The 19,881-nt window shown below is 57.4% G+C and overlaps 2 protein-coding genes across 2 annotated transcripts; one reads left to right on the plus strand and one right to left on the minus strand.

The window, feature by feature from the left end:
* The first annotated feature begins 5 nt into the window (after positions 1–5).
* On the plus strand, positions 6–6,377 carry LOC119099091 (cilia- and flagella-associated protein 43). The gene is made up of 9 exons (XM_037222153.1): positions 6–69; positions 406–564; positions 940–1,062; positions 1,285–1,437; positions 2,065–2,184; positions 2,531–2,674; positions 4,767–4,862; positions 5,302–5,489; positions 5,871–6,377. Exons 2-9 carry the CDS (start codon positions 514–516, stop codon positions 6,001–6,003), a joined length of 1,008 nt encoding a protein of 335 aa, XP_037078048.1. The 5' UTR covers positions 6–69; positions 406–513; the 3' UTR covers positions 6,004–6,377.
* A 3,679-nt stretch (positions 6,378–10,056) lies between these two features.
* Positions 10,057–19,763, minus strand: LOC119099032 (uncharacterized). The gene is made up of 4 exons (XM_037222079.1): positions 19,583–19,763; positions 17,591–17,717; positions 10,667–10,860; positions 10,057–10,283 (listed from the first exon to the last, which is right to left on the minus strand). The coding sequence occupies exons 1-4, from the start codon at positions 19,642–19,644 to the stop codon at positions 10,160–10,162; spliced, it is 507 nt and encodes a 168-aa protein (XP_037077974.1). The 5' UTR covers positions 19,645–19,763; the 3' UTR covers positions 10,057–10,159.
* Between the last annotated feature and the right edge of the window lie 118 nt (positions 19,764–19,881).

Below are 19,881 nucleotides of genomic sequence, written 5' to 3' on the forward strand. Positions count from 1 at the left end.
GACAAGCGGCACCACGGCCGGCGCCGCTCCCGCAGCCGCAACCGCAGCCGTCACGGAAGCCGCTCGCCCGTACGTGCAGAGTGCTCCCGTCCTCCGGTCAGCCAGCGGGGCGGGCGACGTCACTCGTTATATGGAATGGCTTGGTGTCACTCGGCGTGGGCAGCTGGCATGTGATACAAACTTGCTTGTTTTGTTTTATGTGACGGCCAGTTCGTGTCTCCCGGTGTGTGACACAAACTGGCCGTCACGTATATCATTCTGCAATGTTCTGTGGGTTCGTCCCGACTTCTTCGCTGCTGTTCCTCCGTTGCTGTTTTCTTGCATGAGGTGCTCCGTCTGTCCGCGCGCCCGGCACTCGCCCTGTCTGCGCGCCGGGCTTGCAGTCAGCGTGCACGCGTGCGTCAGGCGGCGGGCTCCAACCGGGAGAGCGTGTCGCGCGAGCCGACCGATCCAGAGCATGCCCGCCGCACCACCCTGGCCGTGCCTGGCGCCTACCGCGGCTACGTCTCCTCCATGCACGGCGGTGCACCCTACCAGGCCAACGTGAAAACCGTGCCCGGCAAGGTAACCCGTCCTCGTCCTTTGCCACCCGCCCCGCTTCCGCCCCTGCGACCGGCTGGCCACGAGTCAGACCCGATACTCTCAGAACTCTGTGCAGCTGAGCCAACTGGCCGTGATGGCGTTTATGGCCGCGCCACCCAAAACGGCTCAGAACAGGTTTTTTGGCTAGGCTGGGCGGGCTAGCTACCGAGCGCTCGCCTATACTTATTTAACGTGTGGATGTTGCGCACGATAACGCCGCCGTTCCCTGTTCGTTTACAGCTGCGGACTGTAGCGCCTGAACCCGTGTGTCTGTTGGCCTCTGCCATATCAGAGGTGTCAGGTATGCTGTTTGCCATGACTAACGCCGCGTCTGCTTTATAATACGCGTTGCAACAGCGGGCGATTCTGGAGGCGATGAAGGAGCTGGACGACGACGCGCAGCGCTCGGAGGATATCGAAGTGCCGCTCTGGCTCAAGATGTGCCAGCTGCGGCTGGCTAAGGTGCTGATGGAGTTCAAGGTACGGCCCTCGGCGACCGGCTGGGGAGAGCACGTGTGCACGTGTGCGGCTGCGGCCGGGCGCCCGGCGGATGACCCTGCGGTGTGGGAGCCCAAGAGATCCGTGGGAAGGGGGGGGGGGGGGTGCGGGTGAGCCCCTTCGGCCTGCCGGCGCACGCGTCCGCTGTCACCTGGCTGTGTAGGCTAGAGAGCAGGGCTGGCGCCAACCACACACCCTGCGCAGGTGCTGCGCTGCAATGCCGAGGTGGCCGCCCTGGTGGACTCGATCGAGAAGCGGTGTCACCTCGAGGAAGCGCTCACCATCCGCTCGCAGGCGCTCATCTCGGAGCTGGCCGAACTGCGCGAACGGCGGCTGCGGCAGCTGCACGACCACGAGGTACCTGCCCCTTTGTCTGTCTCGTGTCATGTCGTGTTTTGTCGTAGGGCAGTAATGGCACGTATAAGTCCGCAGTAGGAGGGATGCGTGTAAGTGATGACAATAGGTTTGTGCAACAGAAGTGAATATGACGTGTAAGGGTTTTGTAGCATAAGTTTTGTCACGTAGCAGGTATGCTGTGGGAGTATTTACAGTAAAAGCAATGTCGTAGCTTATCCGTAGGGATGAATTTTTGTTGTAGCACTGATGTTGAACCTTGAAAAATCATACTTTGGAATTCTCAACAAGATGTAAGATTGGTCGTTTGGTTGATCCTTGCCAGGCTCCAGATCAGACCGATGGCGACCTGGGACGTTTGTGGTCTAGGCCGTGCCAGGCTTGGTGGCTTTTACGGTATGTGCCGTGCCTCAGAGTCAGTGGACAATCTGATGGGGCCGACGCGGCGTGATGACTTGGTGACGTCCGTTGTCGGTGCCGTGCCTCAGCGTCAGTTGATAATCTGTAGCCGACGCGGCGTGGTAACTTGGTGACTTCCGTGGTCGGTGTCGTGCCTCAGAGTCAGTTGATAATCTGTAGCCGACGCGGCGTGGTGACTTGGTGACGTCCGTGGTCGGCGCTGCGCTTCAGATCCAGCTGGTGGTGAAGCAGGGCCAGGTTGAGATAGACCTGGGTGACTTCTGTCCCGACTTCACGGGCTCGGCGCTGATCCACCGCTCGCGGGTGGAGCTGCTCAACAAACAGATCCTGGTACGGCTCGCTGACCGCCGCCGGGTGTAAATGACTGGTGCCGCGTCACGGCTAACACGGGCACCGTTGGTCCCCACTGGAGACGTGGTGAGGGAGCCAACGTCTCTTGAAATGCGTGGAACGCTGAATGGCTCTCGCACTTTCTGGGACTCGACCTGTCCAGTGTCGTATTATGTAATCATTACGCTTCACATGTTTTGCGAACTTGGACATAATTCTAGACGCGTTCATTCTGCATAGCAATTCAGTATTCTTGGAATTGAAACGAATTGTCGAACGGCCGTATGACTTTGGGTCCATTCGAGAGTGCATCAGACGTATCGACTGGTGTGGCGTGCTGCGGCAGGGCATCGGCGGCAAGAAGCTGGAGGTGATGCGGGACGCGCTGCGGTTCCGGCGCGGCATCGTCATGCAGCGCTGGGAGTACGAGCGCTGCCGCATGACGCTGGAGGACCTGGTGCAGACACTGCGCGACATCGACTTCATGAAGGTGCGCTGTTGGGGCCGCCGCCGATGGCGTCCGGCTGCCCCGCAGGGTGTCAGGACGTTGGCCGGGGATAGTCATGGCCGCCGGGGGCGTCCGGCTGCCCCGCAGGATGTTAGAGTGTTGGCCAGAGATAGTCATGGCCGCCGGGGCCGCCGCCGATGGCGTCCGGCTGCCCCGCAGGATGTCAGAGTGTTGGCCAGAGATAGTCATGGCCGCCGGGGCCGCCGCCGATGGCGTCCGGCTGCCTCGCAGGGTGTCAGGACGTTGGCCAGGGATAGTCATGGTCGCCGGGGCCGCCGCCGGGGGCGTCCGGCTGCCCCGCAGGGTGTCAGAGTGTTGGCCAGGGATAGTCATGGCCGCCGGGGCCGCCGCCGGTGGCGTCCGGCTGCCCCGCAGGGTGTCAGGACGTTGGCCAGGGATAGTCATGGCCGCCGGGGCCGCCGCCGATGGCGTCCGGCTGCCTCGCAGGGTGTCAGGACGTTGGCCAGGGATAGTCATGGTCGCCGGGGCCGCCGCCGGGGGCGTCCGGCTGCCCCGCAGGGTGTCAGGACGTTGACCGGGGATAGTCATGGCCGCCGGGGGCGTCCGGCTGCACCGCAAGATGTCAGAGTGTTGGCCAGGGATGGTCATGGCCGCCGGGGCCGCCGCCGGCGGCGTCCGGCTGCCCCGCAGGGTGTCAGAGTGCTGGTCAGGGATAGCCATGGCCGCCGGGGCGCTGTGGTGGCGTTCGGCTGCACCACAGGATGTCAACGTGTTGGCTAGGGATGGCCATGGTCGCCGGGGCGCTGTGATGGTGTCCGGCTGCCCCGCAGGGTGTCAGAGTGCCGGCCAGGGATAGCCATGGCCGCCGGGGCGCTGTGGTGGCGTTCGGCTGCACCACAGGATGTCAGCGTGTTGGCTAGGGATGGCCGTGGCCGCCGGGGCCGCTGTGTCGGCGTCCGGCTGCCCTGCAAGTGTCAGAGTGCTGGCCAGGGATAGCCATGGCCGGCGGTGGAGCTGCAGGCACCGAGCAGCGTCGGCTGGTGGTGAAACACTGGCGACACTCTGGTTTTTAACGCACGCCCCGCGCAAGCCCTGGGTCAAGCGGACTTACCATCATTTGTTGGTGATCGCTACTGTAGTGCCCACTCAGTGTTGCCCAATAGCAACTATTCACTTAAGCTGTTGGTTTGGTGCATTAAGAACCGATTTCGTTGTCATCTGCGACCACCGGCTGTTATTGAACCTCTCTTTCCTTTTCTTCTCTGCTCTGCTGGCTGTATTTGGACCATTGGACTCCATCGCGACAGTGTTGTGTCGGGGTCGTCAGTTGATTTCACACCTGATGACTGTTGGCTGTGCAAATCTTCATGGAAGTGGAGAGGTCGGCTGTGAGGTGCGCGGTTGTAACGGGAGTGGATAGGTTGGCTGTGGGGTGCGTGGCTGTAACGGGGGTGGAAAGGTTGGCTGGGAGGTGTGTGGTTGTAACGGGAGTGGATAGGTTGGCTGTGAGGTGTGTGGCTGTAACGGGAGCGAGGGGTCGGCTGTGAGGTGCGAGGCTGTAACGGGAGTGGAGAGGTCGACTGTGAGGTGCGTGGCTGTAACGGGAGTGGAGTGGTCGGCTGTGAGGTGCGTGAATGTAACGGGAGTGAGGAGGTCGGCTGGGAGGTGCGTGGCTGTAACGGGAGTGGAGAGATCGGCTGGGAGGTGCGTGGCTGTAACGGGAGTGGAGAGGTCGACTGTGAGGTGCGTGGCTGTAACGGGAGTGGAGAGATCGGCTTTGAGGTGCGTGGCTGTAACGGGAGTGGAGAGATCGGCTAGGAGGTGCTAGGCTGTAACGGGAGTGGAGAGGTCGACTGTGAGGTGCGTGGCTGTAACGGGAGTGGAGAGATCGGCTGGGAGGTGCGTGGCTGTAACGGGAGTGGAGAGATCGGCTGGGAGGTGCGAGGCTGTAACGGGAGTGGAGGGGTCGGCTGGGAGGTGCGTGGCTGTAACGGGAGTGGAGGGGTCGGCTGTGAGGTGCGTGGATGTAGCGGAGCGCAGTAGCCTCAGTCCCTAATCTGCACTGTCTGCCGGACGCTGCCTCACGCCTGGCGGGGTGTCTGCCGGCCAACAGGTGACCAGGGCCATCCAGCAGTATCTGTCGGAGGGCGGCGACACCACAGAGAAAAAGATCGCCCGTCTGGAGCGACGGCTGGACATCCTGTACCAGGTTCGGGTCCCGCTGCCGCTGGTCTCGTCCGCCGCCCTCACGTGCTCTTGACACCTCATGACGCGACACTTTCAATGTGTCATCGCAGGGGCCGTTTTTATATGAATTTGAATATGACTAGAGCGTAGAAACGCTTCTGTAAGGCGCGAGTTCGAGTGTGGTTGCTACATCGCTGACATTTTCCGCTACACCGGTTACCGCCTCATCCACAACGGTCAGTTTTGCCCGCAACACTACCACCACGATCGCGGTGGTCGGCACCGCCCGGTACACTAATTACCACCACGGCCACGGAGGTCAGTATTACCCGCTACACCAGTTACCAACACACCCAGCGTGTGCGTACTGTGCACAGTGACTGTGCCAGATGGGGTACTGCCGATGAGCCGGAGCACGCCGCCGTGACCGTTCTGTGACGCGTCGGCTTGCGGCGTGGCAGGAGGCGGCGCGCCAGCGGGAGGAGGACGCCGACGTCACAGAGTACCTGGAGCGGCTGCTGCGCATCAAGCGGGCCGACAACCAGCGGCTGGCGCTCGAGGCGCGCGAGCTCAACGTCGACGTGTCCGAGCGCGAGCTGCTCTATGACATCCGCTGCAACCATCAGCGGGCGTGGCAGGCGCGCCAGAGGTGGGTCCGGCTGCGGCCGCGGTGGTGTGGTCCGCCCGGGAAGTCGTCCCGCCCCGGCCCGGCCACCCGGCCCGCCATAGGCAGTCGTCCACCGGCGGCAGACAGCTGTCGCCGGGCGGCATTGGAAGTCATCCGCCGGCTGAAACGCGCTGTGCTGACGGGCTTTCTGGACTCGGTGCATACGAACTCAACAGTGGGAGATCGAACTTGAAAGCGTGATATCACGAGTCCACGACGCTGTAACTGCAGCTGCCCCGGTGCGTGCTGGGAGCCTGCGTGCAGTGGTGTGATTGTGTGCTGCGATATGCGCCTGGTCGGCAGTATGTTGTGGCGGTGTCCGGTCTGTGCCGTACGTACGGTAAAGGGGCGACTCGTCCGCAGGCTGGACAACCTGCGCAAGATCCGGGACCTGTGCGACATCGCCGGCTTCCAGCAGCGCTACATGACCATGCTGCACAGTGAACTGCAGAGGATGTACAGCAAGACGTTCCCCATGCTGCACGCGATCAACTGAACTGGATCATTCTTCGTCTTGCAGACGTGTGTCACGTGTGCAAAACATTTAAAGTTGCATTATCTTTCTGTCTTTGTTTGCATTCTGCTTGATGTTATGTGGGCGTTTTTAATCATGATTCAGTCAGTAACAGGCGTACTTCCCGTGGCTTGTCGACAGGTCAGTGGCATGTGTGTTTATAAAGTGTCCAAATTGTATAGCCTTGAAGGATGATAGAGGGACAAAGATATCGACAGTCTGATATTGTTCGTAGATCATTCATGTAGCGAATGTGTAAGCATGTTTTTATTTGGATGTGTTAGATAATGACGCAACGCGCCATGCTGCTCCAAAATTACCGTCTTTAGTGGGGTGCATGTGCTGATCAAATAAATTACTGGAGATTTCCTGAGCGTTGACACGCAGCCGTGTGCGTCTGCGGGTACCCTGCGTCAGCTGGTGGATGAGTGGAAACAGATGGGATGGGACCCAGGACCGGAACACCGGGAAAATGGACCCAGGACCGGAACACCGGGCCGCCGATCCTCAAAGCTTGTGGTGTGCTGGTCTCATCCACTGACCCGGCAGTGCAGTGCTTGTGACAGGGCTGCCCTGCCTGCCAGTCTCAGCGGGATCTGATAGAGGCGGTCGGTAGCAGGGGACGCTCAAATCTCCGGCAACTGTTGGAGCTGGAGGGTGGGAACCGAGTGTTCACGAGGAGTGGTTGTTGAGTGTGAACCATTAATCACAGAGACTGGAGGTGGTCAGGCGCTAGTAGTCAGTGGGACAGACATTGTCAGTGGCCGCTCTCGCCTGGCGTTGTGTGAAAGCGCACGCTGATAGGTGGATTCATCATATTTCAGTTACAGGGCGCGCGGCTCATGGTCACCACCCATCGGTTAGAACCGAAATTGCTGGGAAGAGACGACGGTATAAACACGATGCTCCCGTTGGAAACCGGCGGGCGGACGAATGCCACCGCTCTGCTTCACCGCACGCACCTATAGAGGGCAGCACAGTACCAGTGAAGCATTGGAGCACTGGTGGACTGTGCCCACAACCCCGATCAGGATGGCTAGACCACTTACAATATCGTTAGTCTAACTGCAGAGGGCTCTCATACCGGTGTTACAGGCTATCATGCATCATTTTACGATTGCTCACGCCTGCTTTCTGTAACTAATGCTCGCAGCCCGGGCGTCCAGTTGGTTGTCACTGCCGACTATAAGGTTTGCACTGCTCTGCATGACCCAGTCAGTGCTGGATCACTGTCATCAGTTGTTTAAACCGCGTACTTAATGGCCGTGAGGTGAGGGGACAGTTAGGATGCGTGTGGTGTCAGTGGAAAGTCCTTGGCCGCTCAGTAAGCTCCTGTGCTCTGCAGTCGGTCAGGTCAGGTTGGCTGATGGTGGGGCATGCCTTGACGTCCGTGTCTGTCCCATCTGTCGCTGCACACTGCCTTAACGTATGTGCCCGTCCCATCTGCCGCTGCGCATTGCCCTGACGTTTGCATATCTTCCATCTGCCGCTGCACGCTGCCCTAACGTCTGTGCCGTCCAATGTGCCGCTGCACACTGCCGTAACGTCTGTGTCCGTCCCATCTGCCGCTGCACACTGCCCTTACGTCTGTGTCCGTCACATCTGCCGATGTACACTGCCCTTACGTCCGTATCCGTCCCCTCTGCCGCTGCACACCGCCCTGACGTCTGCATACCTTTCATCTGCCGCTGCACACCGCATTAACGTCTGTGTCTGTCCCATCTGCCGCTGCACACTGGTCTGACGTCCGCGTCTGTCCCATCAGCCGCTGCACACTGCCCTAACGTCTGTGCCCGTCACATCTGCCGCTGCACACTGCCCTAACATCTGTGCCCGTCCCATCTGCCACTGCACACTGCCCTGACGTCTGCATGTCTTCCATCTGCCGCTGCACACTGCATTAACGTATGTGCCCATCCAATCTGCCGCTGCACACTGCCCTAACGTCTGCATATCTTCCATCTGCCGCTGCACACTGCCCTAACGTCTGTGTCCGTCCCATCTGCCGCTGCACACTGTCCTTACGTCCGTATCCGTCCCATCTGCCGCTGCACACTGCCCTTACGTCTGTGTCCGTCACATCTGCCGATGCACACTGCCCTTACGTCCGTATCCGTCCTCTCTGCCGCTGCACACTGCCCTGACGTCTGCATATCTTCCATCTGCCGCTGCACACCGCATTAACGTCTGTGTCTGTCCCATCTGCCGCTGCACACTGGTCTGACGTCCGTGTCTGTCCCATCAGCCGCTGCACACTGCCCTAACGTCTGTGTCCGTCCCATCTACCACTGCACATTGCCCCTACGTCTGTGTCCGTCCCATCTGCCGCTGCACACTGCCCTTACGTCCGTATCCGTCCCCTCTGCCGCTGCACACTGCCCTTACGTCTGTGTCCGTCCCATCTGCCGCTGCACACTGCCCCTACGTCTGTGTCCGTCCCATCTGCCGCTGCACACTGTCCTTACGTCCGTATCCGTCCCATCTGCCGCTGCACACTGCCCTTACGTCTGTGTCCGTCACATCTGCCGATGCACACTGCCCTTACGTCCGTATCCGTCCCCTCTGCCGCTGCACACTGCCCTGACGTCTGCATACCTTTCATCTGCCGCTGCACACCGCATTAACGTCTGTGTCTGTCCCATCTGCCGCTGCACACCGCATTAACGTCTGTGTCTGTCCCATCTGCCGCTGTACACTGGTCGGACGTCCGTGTCTGTCCCATCAGCCGCTGCACACTGCCCTAACGTCTGTGTCCGTCCCATCTGCCGCTGCACACTGCCCCTACGTCTGTGTCCGTCCCATCTGCCGCTGCACACTGCCCTTACGTCCGTATCCGTCCCCTCTGCCCCTGTACACTGTCCTGACGTCTGCATACCTTCCATCTGTCGCTGCACACTGCATTAACGTATGTGCCCATCCAATCTGCCGCTGCACACTGCCCTAACGTCTGCATATCTTCCATCTGCCGCTGCACACTGCCCTAACGTCTGTGTCCGTCCCATCTGCCGCTGCACACTGTCCTTACGTCCGTATCCGTCCCATCTGCCGCGGCACACTGCCCTAACGCCTGTACCCGTCCCATCTGCTGCTACACAATGCCGTGAGTTACCACAGCTCGTACACGGTCTTGTTCAGCATCTGTTTTTATTGTTGGCGGACTTCCGCAGCGTGGAATATCATTAAAAGTAAGTTATGTCTTTGTTTACTTCTGTATTGGTTGAGCAAATAACGAGTGCCGAAGGTCAAACAACCGCGCAAGGAACAATCACGCCGAGATACCTGCGCTGAGCCACAGTACACAACTGGTAACTCTGAAATGCTACACCAGTAAATCCTCTCTAAAGCGACATTAAGACCAGAAGGGAGACGAGCTCTGGCAGCACCAGGACTCTGGTACGATTGCGTGGCTATTCGACTAATCGACATACATATGACCTGAGAATCGCACTCGCACGCCACGTTTGTGACGCCTAGCTTTAAACAGCGGGGCAGGCCTTGCCCCCCTCAATGTCCGTCAGCCCGCCACGTCACGCCTCAAACTAAGCAGCCAGGCTCTGCGATGTGGCTGAGACCCATCACGGCGACTGCCGCTCTCGCCTCTTGCGATCGTACGCTCTCTCTCCTCTCTTTTAGCTAGCGCGAGCGGAGCATGCGCGCAGGAGAAGGAGCTCGAGAGGAGAGGAGGGGAGAGGTCTCGATCTCTCTAGCGCAGATTCTTCTCATCTCTATCTCCTTCTCTCTAGTCTCTCTCTCGCTTATCTCTCTCGATCGCTCTCTCTCTTCACTCGTCCGCTATCGCTTCCCCTCTACTCTCTCTCTACTTTGCTTAGCTCTCTCTCTCTCTCTCTCTCTCTCTCTCCCTCCTCTCTCTCTCTCTCTCTCTCTCTCTCTCTCTCTCTCTCTCTCTTCTCTCTCTCTCTCTCTCTCTCTCTTCTCTCTCTCTCTCTCCCTCTCTCTCTCTCTTCGCTCCTTCTCTCCCTCTCCTCCTATCTCTGACACACACACACTCCCCCCCCCCTCTCTCTCTCTCTCTCTCTCTCTCTCTCTCTCTCTCTACCTCTCTCTCACACACACCCTCTCTCCCGATGTTGGTCGCTGTGCGTTGCCGGCCGGTCAGCAGACGACCGGCGTGACGGCGCTAGCGCGAACAGCGTGGGTAGGCCCGACAGTCGCCAGCCATTGCGCCCTCCGCCACCGCCTTCAGCTTCGCCATTAGGTCCACCTCGTCCTCCGAGTTATCCGAGAACCAGGCCACGCCCGCGCTGGGGGCACAAGATTGGGTCAGATTCAGACCAGGGCTGACCCAGGCCACGTCCACGCTGGGGGTACGAGATGGGGCCAGACACAGACCAGGGCTGACCCAGGCCACGCCCACGCTGGGGGTACGAGATGGGGCCAGACCCAGACCAGGGCTGACCCAGATCAGCGTCACGTTGGGCACTACGCGGTGGCCATGCACACTAAAACCAGGGTAGTCCATGCCGACATACCATTTCAACATTATGCCGGAACGGACCGCCATTTTATACACCATTCATTCTTCACTGAGACAGCTAGCCAGCACTCAAGTAGCGTCGGCCTTCAGCGTGTCGTCGCGGAAGATGCGGTGGCGTGCGCGCTGCCGGGGCCTTGTGTCCCTGCTCACCCCAACATTGACTGGAGCGGCTGCCAGCTGGACGACTGCCCCATACGACAGAGTTGCCAGCGGAGGCAGCCATCCTGCTGAGGATACAGGGCGGCCTCCACCGTCCGGACGATGTCCAGGATGCCACCGTCAGCCGGGTCTGCCGGATGGCCGGCCAGGCTGCGCCCAAGCAGCTCCTGCCAGCCGACACCGTCCTGGTGCACGGTAGGGGCACAGGTCAGGTCAACACCTTCTGTTACTGGCTCAGGACGGGCCCGTCACCCTCGGCCGTGGGAGCATAACGGGTCAGCCATCCTCTGCCAAGAGGCAGGACAAGGAGGCACTACGAAAGGGCCATACAGCAAGGTCATCTATGGCTACGTGGACGTGATCTATGGAAGACATGCATGTTTGTTAAATGCAGCGTCTGAAGCGGCTATAATGCCCGTCGATCCACACCCAGCCAGATTATTGCATGCCATCATAGAACGGCCCACTTGCAGAACTGCAAAGTACATATGATGTTAAGTTTTAGTAGTAAGTTTAGTACAAGTACATAAGTTTTAGTTGGAAATAGCGCGGAGTTTGTTAGTAGCTATTAGATATTTCCATGCACGCTCATCAGACAAGTAAGTGTCAATGTCATCCAACCATGACCGCGACAAAGGTCAGTCAAAGGAAAGGGACTCTCATCTCCGCATGGCGCGCATGCTACTTACGCTTGATACGGCATTGAGGGTCGAAATGGCGATATAGCCAAAGAGGAGAGCCACGCCAATAAGGATGCCAATGAACTGTAGCACCGTGTCGAGGGACAGAAAGCGAGGTAGTGAGGGCTCGGGGCGGGGGCGTCTTCTAACGCCGCTTGTACTGGCCCGCCGCTGAGTTCTCTGGAACAATCTGCAGATGAGCCAGAGCCTGTTACAGACATTCCCTGCATGGACGTATGAGGAGACGGCAGACAGTAGCCACCTCACGAACTGGACACGGGGGGGGAGGGGGGGGGGGGGGGGGGCAGGGAGAAGGAGGGCGTAGGCTCGCTTCGAAAAGATCGTAGGTCACTTTTTAAAAGTTTGACAGGACAAAATAAATCAATTTAACTTGAATGAGCTTCCTTGGAATGTGAGTGGCCATGGTCTCTTTCCGCTTCCCTCCGGGTTGGAGCTCAGATATTTTCATGGAGGGAAACCATAAACGTTACCCACCTTATTTTCCAGACACCCTTCCGTGAATTTCAGCCACTAGCCCGCTGACATATCCTAAATCACGTGATCATAACTGCGTTTGCATTTCGTCTGGATGCGTCTCACACAAGACACGCCCACCTTTGACTCTGGGCGGTGTTACTCGGAGTGCCCTTGAACTGTGTGCAATAGTTCGGAGGTGCGACAGCTTGCAAAACAGCGGATGGGCGTTTGTTTCTTAGTGACGTTTCTTTAGGGACGCATCGCAGCTTCCAAAAATATGGTCCATAACGATTTTGTCCTCTAGTTTTGGGTCAAAAACGTTTCATTTTTGGAGAAAAAGATGCTACTATTTGACCGCAGCACCTCAATGTCCTGGGCACTGCATGTGCCTACAAAAAGCCGCCCCAGGAAGCTGCGGAAGGGCAGCTACTTTGAGAAGCTGTTGGGTTCATCCTAGAAGTGCCAGCCACTGGGGCTGAAGAAAACACTTCACTGAGTGGTGTGAGGGAAATGCTCTAAGACTTCGAAATTTGGAATGGCTCGTCCTGCTTGATATCAAACAACGCTGGGCAGACAGGGGTGGATCCGGAGATAGGGACTGGTTGCGATGCATCTCTCCCTCCCTCCCCGCCTGGGCCACTCATGGGGTTTAGGTAAAATGTCATGGTGAAGAGACATCATTAATGCATTCATTCCGGAACCATATAGCTTCTATTTTTGATAGACACAAAATTAAAGGAGCGCCACAAAGGGTGCCAAATCTTTATTTTCGAGGCAATGAATTTCAGGGGCACCACAATATTCGCGCCGTGCCGATTTGGCGAAGTCCTGGAACGTCCCATTTAGCAAAGAAGCATGCAACCATCATTTCGGGACACCACGGCCTTTATTTTCAGGAGGTACTCAACTCCAGAGATCCTCACAGATAGGCCCAAACCATCAGTTTCAGGGGACATCAAACTCCAGAGTCACAGCAATGCTGCGCCTCCCATTCTAAAGAGGTTTTGAATCAGCTCCTCCTTCACCGCTCGGCGAGTCATCAAAACCTTCGTTTTTCGGCACGATAACATCTGTTTTCCACCTCGTAATTCCAGACAACCAGTTCCAGTAGACGTCACAGAGGGTCCCAAACCTTCATTTTCAAGAGGCAATATATTACAGGAGAACGTGCAATGTTGGAACCGCTCCACTGACGAATTCCCAGATCAAAGCGCTCGCCATAGAGGCACCAAAACCCTCATTTGGAGGCGATATGACGTTTATTTTCTAGGGACACCAAGAACGCGGGCCACTAAAACCTCCCTGAAACCTTCACTTTCAAGGTCACCACAACCGTGTGTTGTACCCTGATGAAATTATGTATTGCCACTACAGTGAAGAAATACAAAAGCCATCAATTCAGAGCGTCGTAGCATTTGTTTTCAAGAATTACCCAATTCCAGAAGGCACCATCAAGGGTTACAAAATGCTCATTATCAAAAGACAACAAATTCCAGGGGACGGGCACCGCAACACAGCCATTTTAAAGGAAATCACTGACGGAGAGAGACTCTGGACCAGCTGAATTCCACGTGACTTGGAACCAGTATCTACGTATTTCGGCGACCTTGTCTTTGTGCCGACAGTTTCTCGCATCTTTTCTTCTCCAGTGTCGTGTGTGCTTTTCTTTTTTAGCAGCAAATGACCTTTGTTATAGCCACGTTTAGACCCCGGACTGCAGAGCGAAGTAGTCACAATATGAAGGGAACAGCACCTCTATTCCAGCTCCTTGTCAAAACGAGACTCTTATATAACTTACCTTCCGCGAATATATACGTTTGCTGATGCGTCTGTCTGTCTGTCGAATTTGCTTGTAGAACCGTACGCGGGTTAAACAAAGGGCATTATGGGCCTGTAATTTTCACTGTATGCGCGTGCGAGCGTGAGGACTGCACCCGCGTGCTGACAGCTCAGTACGGAGATTGATGAGCGTCTTATGCTGGCGGGAAGGTCCGTGTTTTTACTACACAAGGTTATCATTAATTAGATACGTGGGTGAATCAGGTTGAGAGGTATTTAACCCGTCGGACAGGCATTCATCCTGTTGCGCAAGTAACGATGAATCTTGGGATCCCTCAGTAGGACGCCGAATGTTGTGAACAGCACCACTGCACGAAATGTTGGATCGTAGATCGAGGACGATTGTGGAGGTTATTTGCATAGATAAGCTATCAAACGCTATCTGACACTATCGAAGGTGTCGGATCAGCGAGTATTCGACAAACAATTGTAAATAAGACTGGAGCTTTGGCGGCAACGAAGCATTGCGGCAGTGGCGAGATCGTCAGAAATACAATGACATAGAGGTAAAATGACTGGCTTTAAATGTCCGACATGCAAAAGACGGCGCGGTTGGATAAGCAATCGAGAACCAATCACAACCTGCTGTATGGGCTTTGCGCGGACCCAGTTGCACACCGTAGTACATAAAGGTGAGCTCGTTTTATGATCTATGTATTCCAGTTTTGCCATTCCGCGCTACGTGTCTCTGAGTGTTCCAAATATTTTGTAAATACATCCTTCATTTGCTCTGGCCGTTCTGCAATTCAGCAATCACAATTGAATCTGCAGCTGAATTGAGATGCGCCTTGCGATCGCATGACGTACATTTGGAGCCATCCGCAAACAATCGGAATGACACGACTACGCTGGCCTATATCACCGATGGGAAGATGTGCAAGGGACGTCTACAGCGTCATTTGGGCAAATATGCGTGCCCAACAAGATCCAAACACCGACAAGTTGTCCGTTCCTAACATAGGTAGATAAATAAAGCCCGGCATGGGTGATGCATCGCATGGACCTGATGGACTGCACCAAAAACGACTGTCCGACATCGCATCACACGACTGTCAAAGGGAATCAGCACAGGCGGTGAAGGTGAAGGAGGGGAAACATGGGGGCTACCCCATTGTTTACCCCGCTCTCCCTCTTCCCCACCCTATCCACAAAAATCGCAGCAGCAAGTGTTGAGTGAGTACCGTAAGAGTCCTCAGCTACATCTCAGATCCACACAATCTACAAATATTGGCGGGGGGGGGGGGCGGAGCTTGACATTGGGGGATGAACGACCCCAAAAGGGATGCAAAGTTTCATCTCTGCCCCCACCTCCCTGCTGCTCCTACTCTTTTGCAGGGTCGTTGCCTGCAGTTGTGAGTGGTGGAGAAGAGAGTTGACCAATCTTTAAGGAAGGGCTTTTGGCTGGGGACGGCCAGTCGGCCGGTGTGAGGACAGCTGCCAGTTTGCGCGACTTTGGCTGGGGACGGCCAGCCGGCCGGTGTGAAGATAGCCGCCAATTGGGGCGACCTTTTGGCTGGGGACGGCCAGTCGTCCAGTGTGAGTACGATCGCCAGTTGGAGCCACTCGCGCCCCAACCCTGACCGGAAGATCAGCTCCACGACTTAAGAGTGGCGCTGATGGTGAAAAACCTCATCAGCTCATTGGGAGGATGCGTGGTGACGTGTGTTGGCGACGGAAGCCAGCACGTGGCACGCTCTGCACGAGAGTCGGTCCGCGGCTCCTGTCGTCCGCCTGCCAGCGGCGGCGCCAGGCGGCCAGCCGCCGGAGCGGGTCGCGCAGTGGCGCCGTCCGCTTGGCACGCTCTGCAGCTCACGCTCTGCAGGAGAGTCGACCCGCCGCTGCTGCCGGCTGCCTGCCAGCGGCGGCGCCAGGCGGCCAGCCGCCGGAGCGGGCCGCGCGGGTGGCGCCGTCCGCTCGGCACGCTCTGCAGCTCACGCTCTGCAGGAGAGTCGACCCGCCGCTGCTGCCGGCCGCCTGCCAGCGGCGGCGCCAGGCGGCCAGTCGCCGGAGCGAGCCGCGCAGTGGCGCCGTCCGCTCGGCGCCCGCGGCCTGCTCGCGGCGGCCAGCCGGGCGGCAACAGCGCAGGACAGTCGGTCGTAACGGTGTCGAGCACCGGCACGCGAGCAAACGGCGAGGTCAACGACCGCCACGCGACGGAAGCAAGTCGTTACGTCATCGTTGGCCGTTCAAACGGTGGGAATCCGAGACACCGATTGGAAATATTGGAAATACCGGTCGGATCGATTTGAAGACGGAGGACATGTGGACGGGTTGACCATCACCAATGATAACGCGAGCAAAAGAAAAGCGTACTCGCTTGAGGTTGACTTGTACCAGACGACATGCAGCATTCGACTGTGTGGCTGTCGTGCACATGCATCGATCACATACACACACATAGATGTACACACGTGTTGGTACACTTTAACAATGCATCCTGTCACCGCGCCATAGCACAGCCCCGGGTAGCTGAAGGTTCGCCGTGGTGTTGGACACACATGGTCAGCGGTCATTTTTCTGCTGGTCATCGGACGATGAAGCCGCACCAGTTTGTGGCGACGATTTTGTGGTGTGGTGGATTCGAATATCAAAATGACAAGCTATGTGTGGAATAGAGAATGTTGTCTACAAAAACAACACAGACGGCACATCAGAGATACAGCTAGAGTTCCGCATATCAGGTAGCTGTGTGTTCAAGGATTCTCACATTAAACTCATTAGAAGAAATAATTATGATAAATACTGAGCTTGGATTATAGAAAACATGGCCGTGGTTCCAGTAATGGTACCATTGTCTGCTTGTAGCCGGCACAGATGATTGTTTACCTACACGGATGGAAAGCTTCGTGGCGCTTCAAAAACTAAGAACCCAACTGAATCGCAGTTCTTCACCGAACCGAATCACATAATGTTTTCATGGGAAAGTTCGTTTTTAACCCAAGCTGTCAAGAGTATAACCTAGAAACGATGAGAACGTGAGAGCGAGCGGTTTCCGGTGAGAGCTGGTGCATTGGTTACCCGCGCCGCTGCTGTATTTGGTGACCGGGGCGATCGCAGCCGGCGTCGCCTGACCAGGTCAGATCGCTAGTGGCACACGCCCCGACCCAGCCAGCCGGCGTCGCCTGACCAGGTCAGATCGCTAGTGGCACACGCCCCGACCCAGCCAGCCGGCGTCGCCTGACCAGGTCAGATCGCTAGTGGCACACGCCCGACCCAGCCAGCCGGCGTCGCCTGACCAGGTCAGATCGCTAGTGGCACACGCCCCGACCCAGCCAGTCGGCGTCGCCCGATCGTCGCCCGACCCAGCCAGCCGGCGTCGCCTGACCGGGTCAGATCGCTAGTGGCACACGCCCCGACCCAGCCAGCCGAGTCGACGTCGCGACGAGCCGGTTCGGATCGGCTCACTCACAGAGGAGACGGTTCAGATCGGCTCACTCACAGAGGAGACGGCTCAGATCGGCTCACTCACAGAGGAGACGGCTCAGATCGGCTCACTCACAGAGGAGACGGCTCAAATCAGGTCAAACACAGAAGAGATGGTTCAGATCGGCTCACTCACAGAGGAGATGGTTCAGATCGGCTCACTCACAGAGGAGATGGTTCAGATCGGCTCACTCACAGAGGAGACGGCTCAAATCAGGTCAAACACAGAAGAGATGGTTCAGATTGGCTTACCCACAGAGGAGACGGTTCAGATCGGCTCACTAACAGAAGAGAGGACTCAGATCGCGCCACTCACAGAGGAGACGGATCAAATCACGCCACTCATAGAAGAGACGGACCAAATCACGCCACTAACAGAGGAGACGGCTCTAATCGGGTCACTCACGGAGGAGACGGCCCAGATCGGGTTGCAAACAAAGGAGGCGGCTGAGATCGGGTAGCTCACAGATGAGACGGCTCAAATCAGGCCACTCACAGAGGAGACCGCCGCTGTGGCCACCAACGCCGCCGTGACGAAGAGGACGGCCCCGGCCAGCGCGGCAGCCACGCCGTCCGAGCCGCCCTGCACGCGCTCCCAGAGCGGCGCGTCCGCGCCGACGCCGCTGCAACATGCGGCGTCCTGGGTCAACTGGAGCTCTTGCAGCGCCAGCCGCCGCCACGGCGCCGCCCCTCTGTCGTCGGTCACACCGCTGGCAGGGGCAGGTCACGTGACCGTCCGACACTGGCAGGTCTGTGGAGTCTGTCCGTTGCTTTGTCTGCTGTTTGGTCCGTTTTAGCGTTGTGTTGTAATGGCCTCGGAGCATCCCTGTTTTCTCCGCCCTTTTCATTGGCAAGCGTCCGGGCATTCAGTCGTAGCCCTGGACCTGACTTATTGATTGATAATCATGTTTCGGCGTCCACCGTCCATGTCTGTCCATGTCATCTTCAGTCTGTTAGTGTTGACTTGTGCGCTGCATGCACCGTCTTTTGTCCACGTAGCTATGCACACTTCATTTGATCGATGTCTCATTTGACACTGGGATCACTAGCTGGTCTGCTGGTCTTGTCGATTATTGTGCTAGATGAGTTTGTAGGTACCGCTGGTCATGAAGCGTAGGATGATATGGTATTTGTCGGTTTGTTGTTTGTTTTGTTCACTGTCTGTTCACGTTGTCAATGTTGCCAGTGGTCAGTTAGTGGTCAAAAATGATACTCAGTGAAGTCAGCATTGCTCTGAATAATGCGTCACGTTCGTACATGCGTTAACAGCAGGCGGAAACTTTCGGAGCACGAGTTACAAAAGCTCAGAATACTGAATCATTACTGAGTTGATCACTTATTGTGGTTACACCAGAAATACTTGACTTTTGGACTGGCCAGAGAGCTGTGCTCCAAATGCCTCCAATTACTATTTGGCGCCTGCAAGTTCGATACGGCGGAACAAGGAGCAGTCAAAAGAACCACATCTTAACGGTTAAGCCTCGAGTTAAAGATCCTGGTTTGCGTAGCAGTGTCAGCGGTTTTAATAGACTTGATCCGCTGTAGGGGTTGATTGATCGCGCACTGGCAGCTCTGTTTCGCTGGCTGTCTTCAGAGGCTAACACCGTCTTATCTACATCAGCGCGGCGTCATCTGCCGCCCTCTCTTGACTTGACTTGACTGACCAATACTTACCCTAGTAGATCCCGGTGCCCCAGCCAGTCTCCAACAGATTCTGGCACTCACCGCTGCATGGTGTTCAAAACTCACTCAACTAGATGGCGGTGCTCCAGCCAGTCGCCAGAAGATCCCGGCACTCACCGCTGCATGGTGTCCAATACTTGCACCGGGGCTTACGGAAACCTCACTAGCGCATTCCACCACCCACGTAAGCCAGCCCCGATGGTCCTCATACCCAGGAGATCCTCACGCTGATGCAGTCAATAGTTCCCCATGTTCAGCCATTGTGCCAATGGCCACGCCAGTGGGCCCTGATTCTGTTCAAGTCCTAGCACTCGTACTCACAGCAGTAGGTCTCGGTACCCAGTGCAGCGTGTGTCCGTACTCACAGCAGTAGGTCTCGATACTCACGACAGCGGGTCTCGGTACCCAATGCAGCGGGTGTCTGTACTCACAGCAGTGGGTCTCGGTACCCAGTGCAGCGGGTGTCCGTGCTCACAGCATTGGGTCTCGGTACTCACGTCAGCGGGTCTCGATACCCAGCGCAGCGGGTGTCCGTACTCACAGCAGCAGGTCTCGGTACCCACCATAGCGGGTCTCGGTACCCAATGCAGCGGGTGTCCGTACTCCCGACAGCGGGTCTCGGTACCCAATGCAGCGGGTACCCGTACTCACAGCAGTGTGCCTCGGTACCCAGTGCAGCGGGTGTCCGTACTCACAGCACCGGGTCTCCGTACTCACGTCAGCGGGTCTCGCTACTCACGACAGCGGGTCTCGGCACCCAGTGCAGCGGGTGTCCGTACTCAGAGCAGCGGGTCTCGGTACTCACGTCAGCGGGTCCCCGTATGAGCCGGGGCGCCGATCCAGCTCTGACAGCGGGCCCGGCTGCATCTGCACGCCATTGACATCGGGCGGCGGCAGGTTAACCAGGCCAGAATGCACCACGCGGATGTCGTACGGAAAGTCGTCGCGCAGGTGCGGCGGCACGAAGGGCTCCGGCTCGGCAGGGGCCTGCGGCGGCTCGGCGGCGGCGCCGTGTCCGACCGCCGATGGCTCCCCGCGCCGTCGCTCCAACCGGCTCGGCGGCTCCATGTAGTCGGACCAGAAGGTCCAGTTCAGGTGGCGTGC

The sequence above is a fragment of the Pollicipes pollicipes genome, unplaced genomic scaffold (assembly GCF_011947565.3).
Source record: "Pollicipes pollicipes isolate AB1234 unplaced genomic scaffold, Ppol_2.1 Scaffold_4740;HRSCAF=5597_pilon_pilon_pilon, whole genome shotgun sequence".
Taxonomy (NCBI): Eukaryota; Metazoa; Arthropoda; class Thecostraca; order Pollicipedomorpha; family Pollicipedidae; genus Pollicipes; species Pollicipes pollicipes.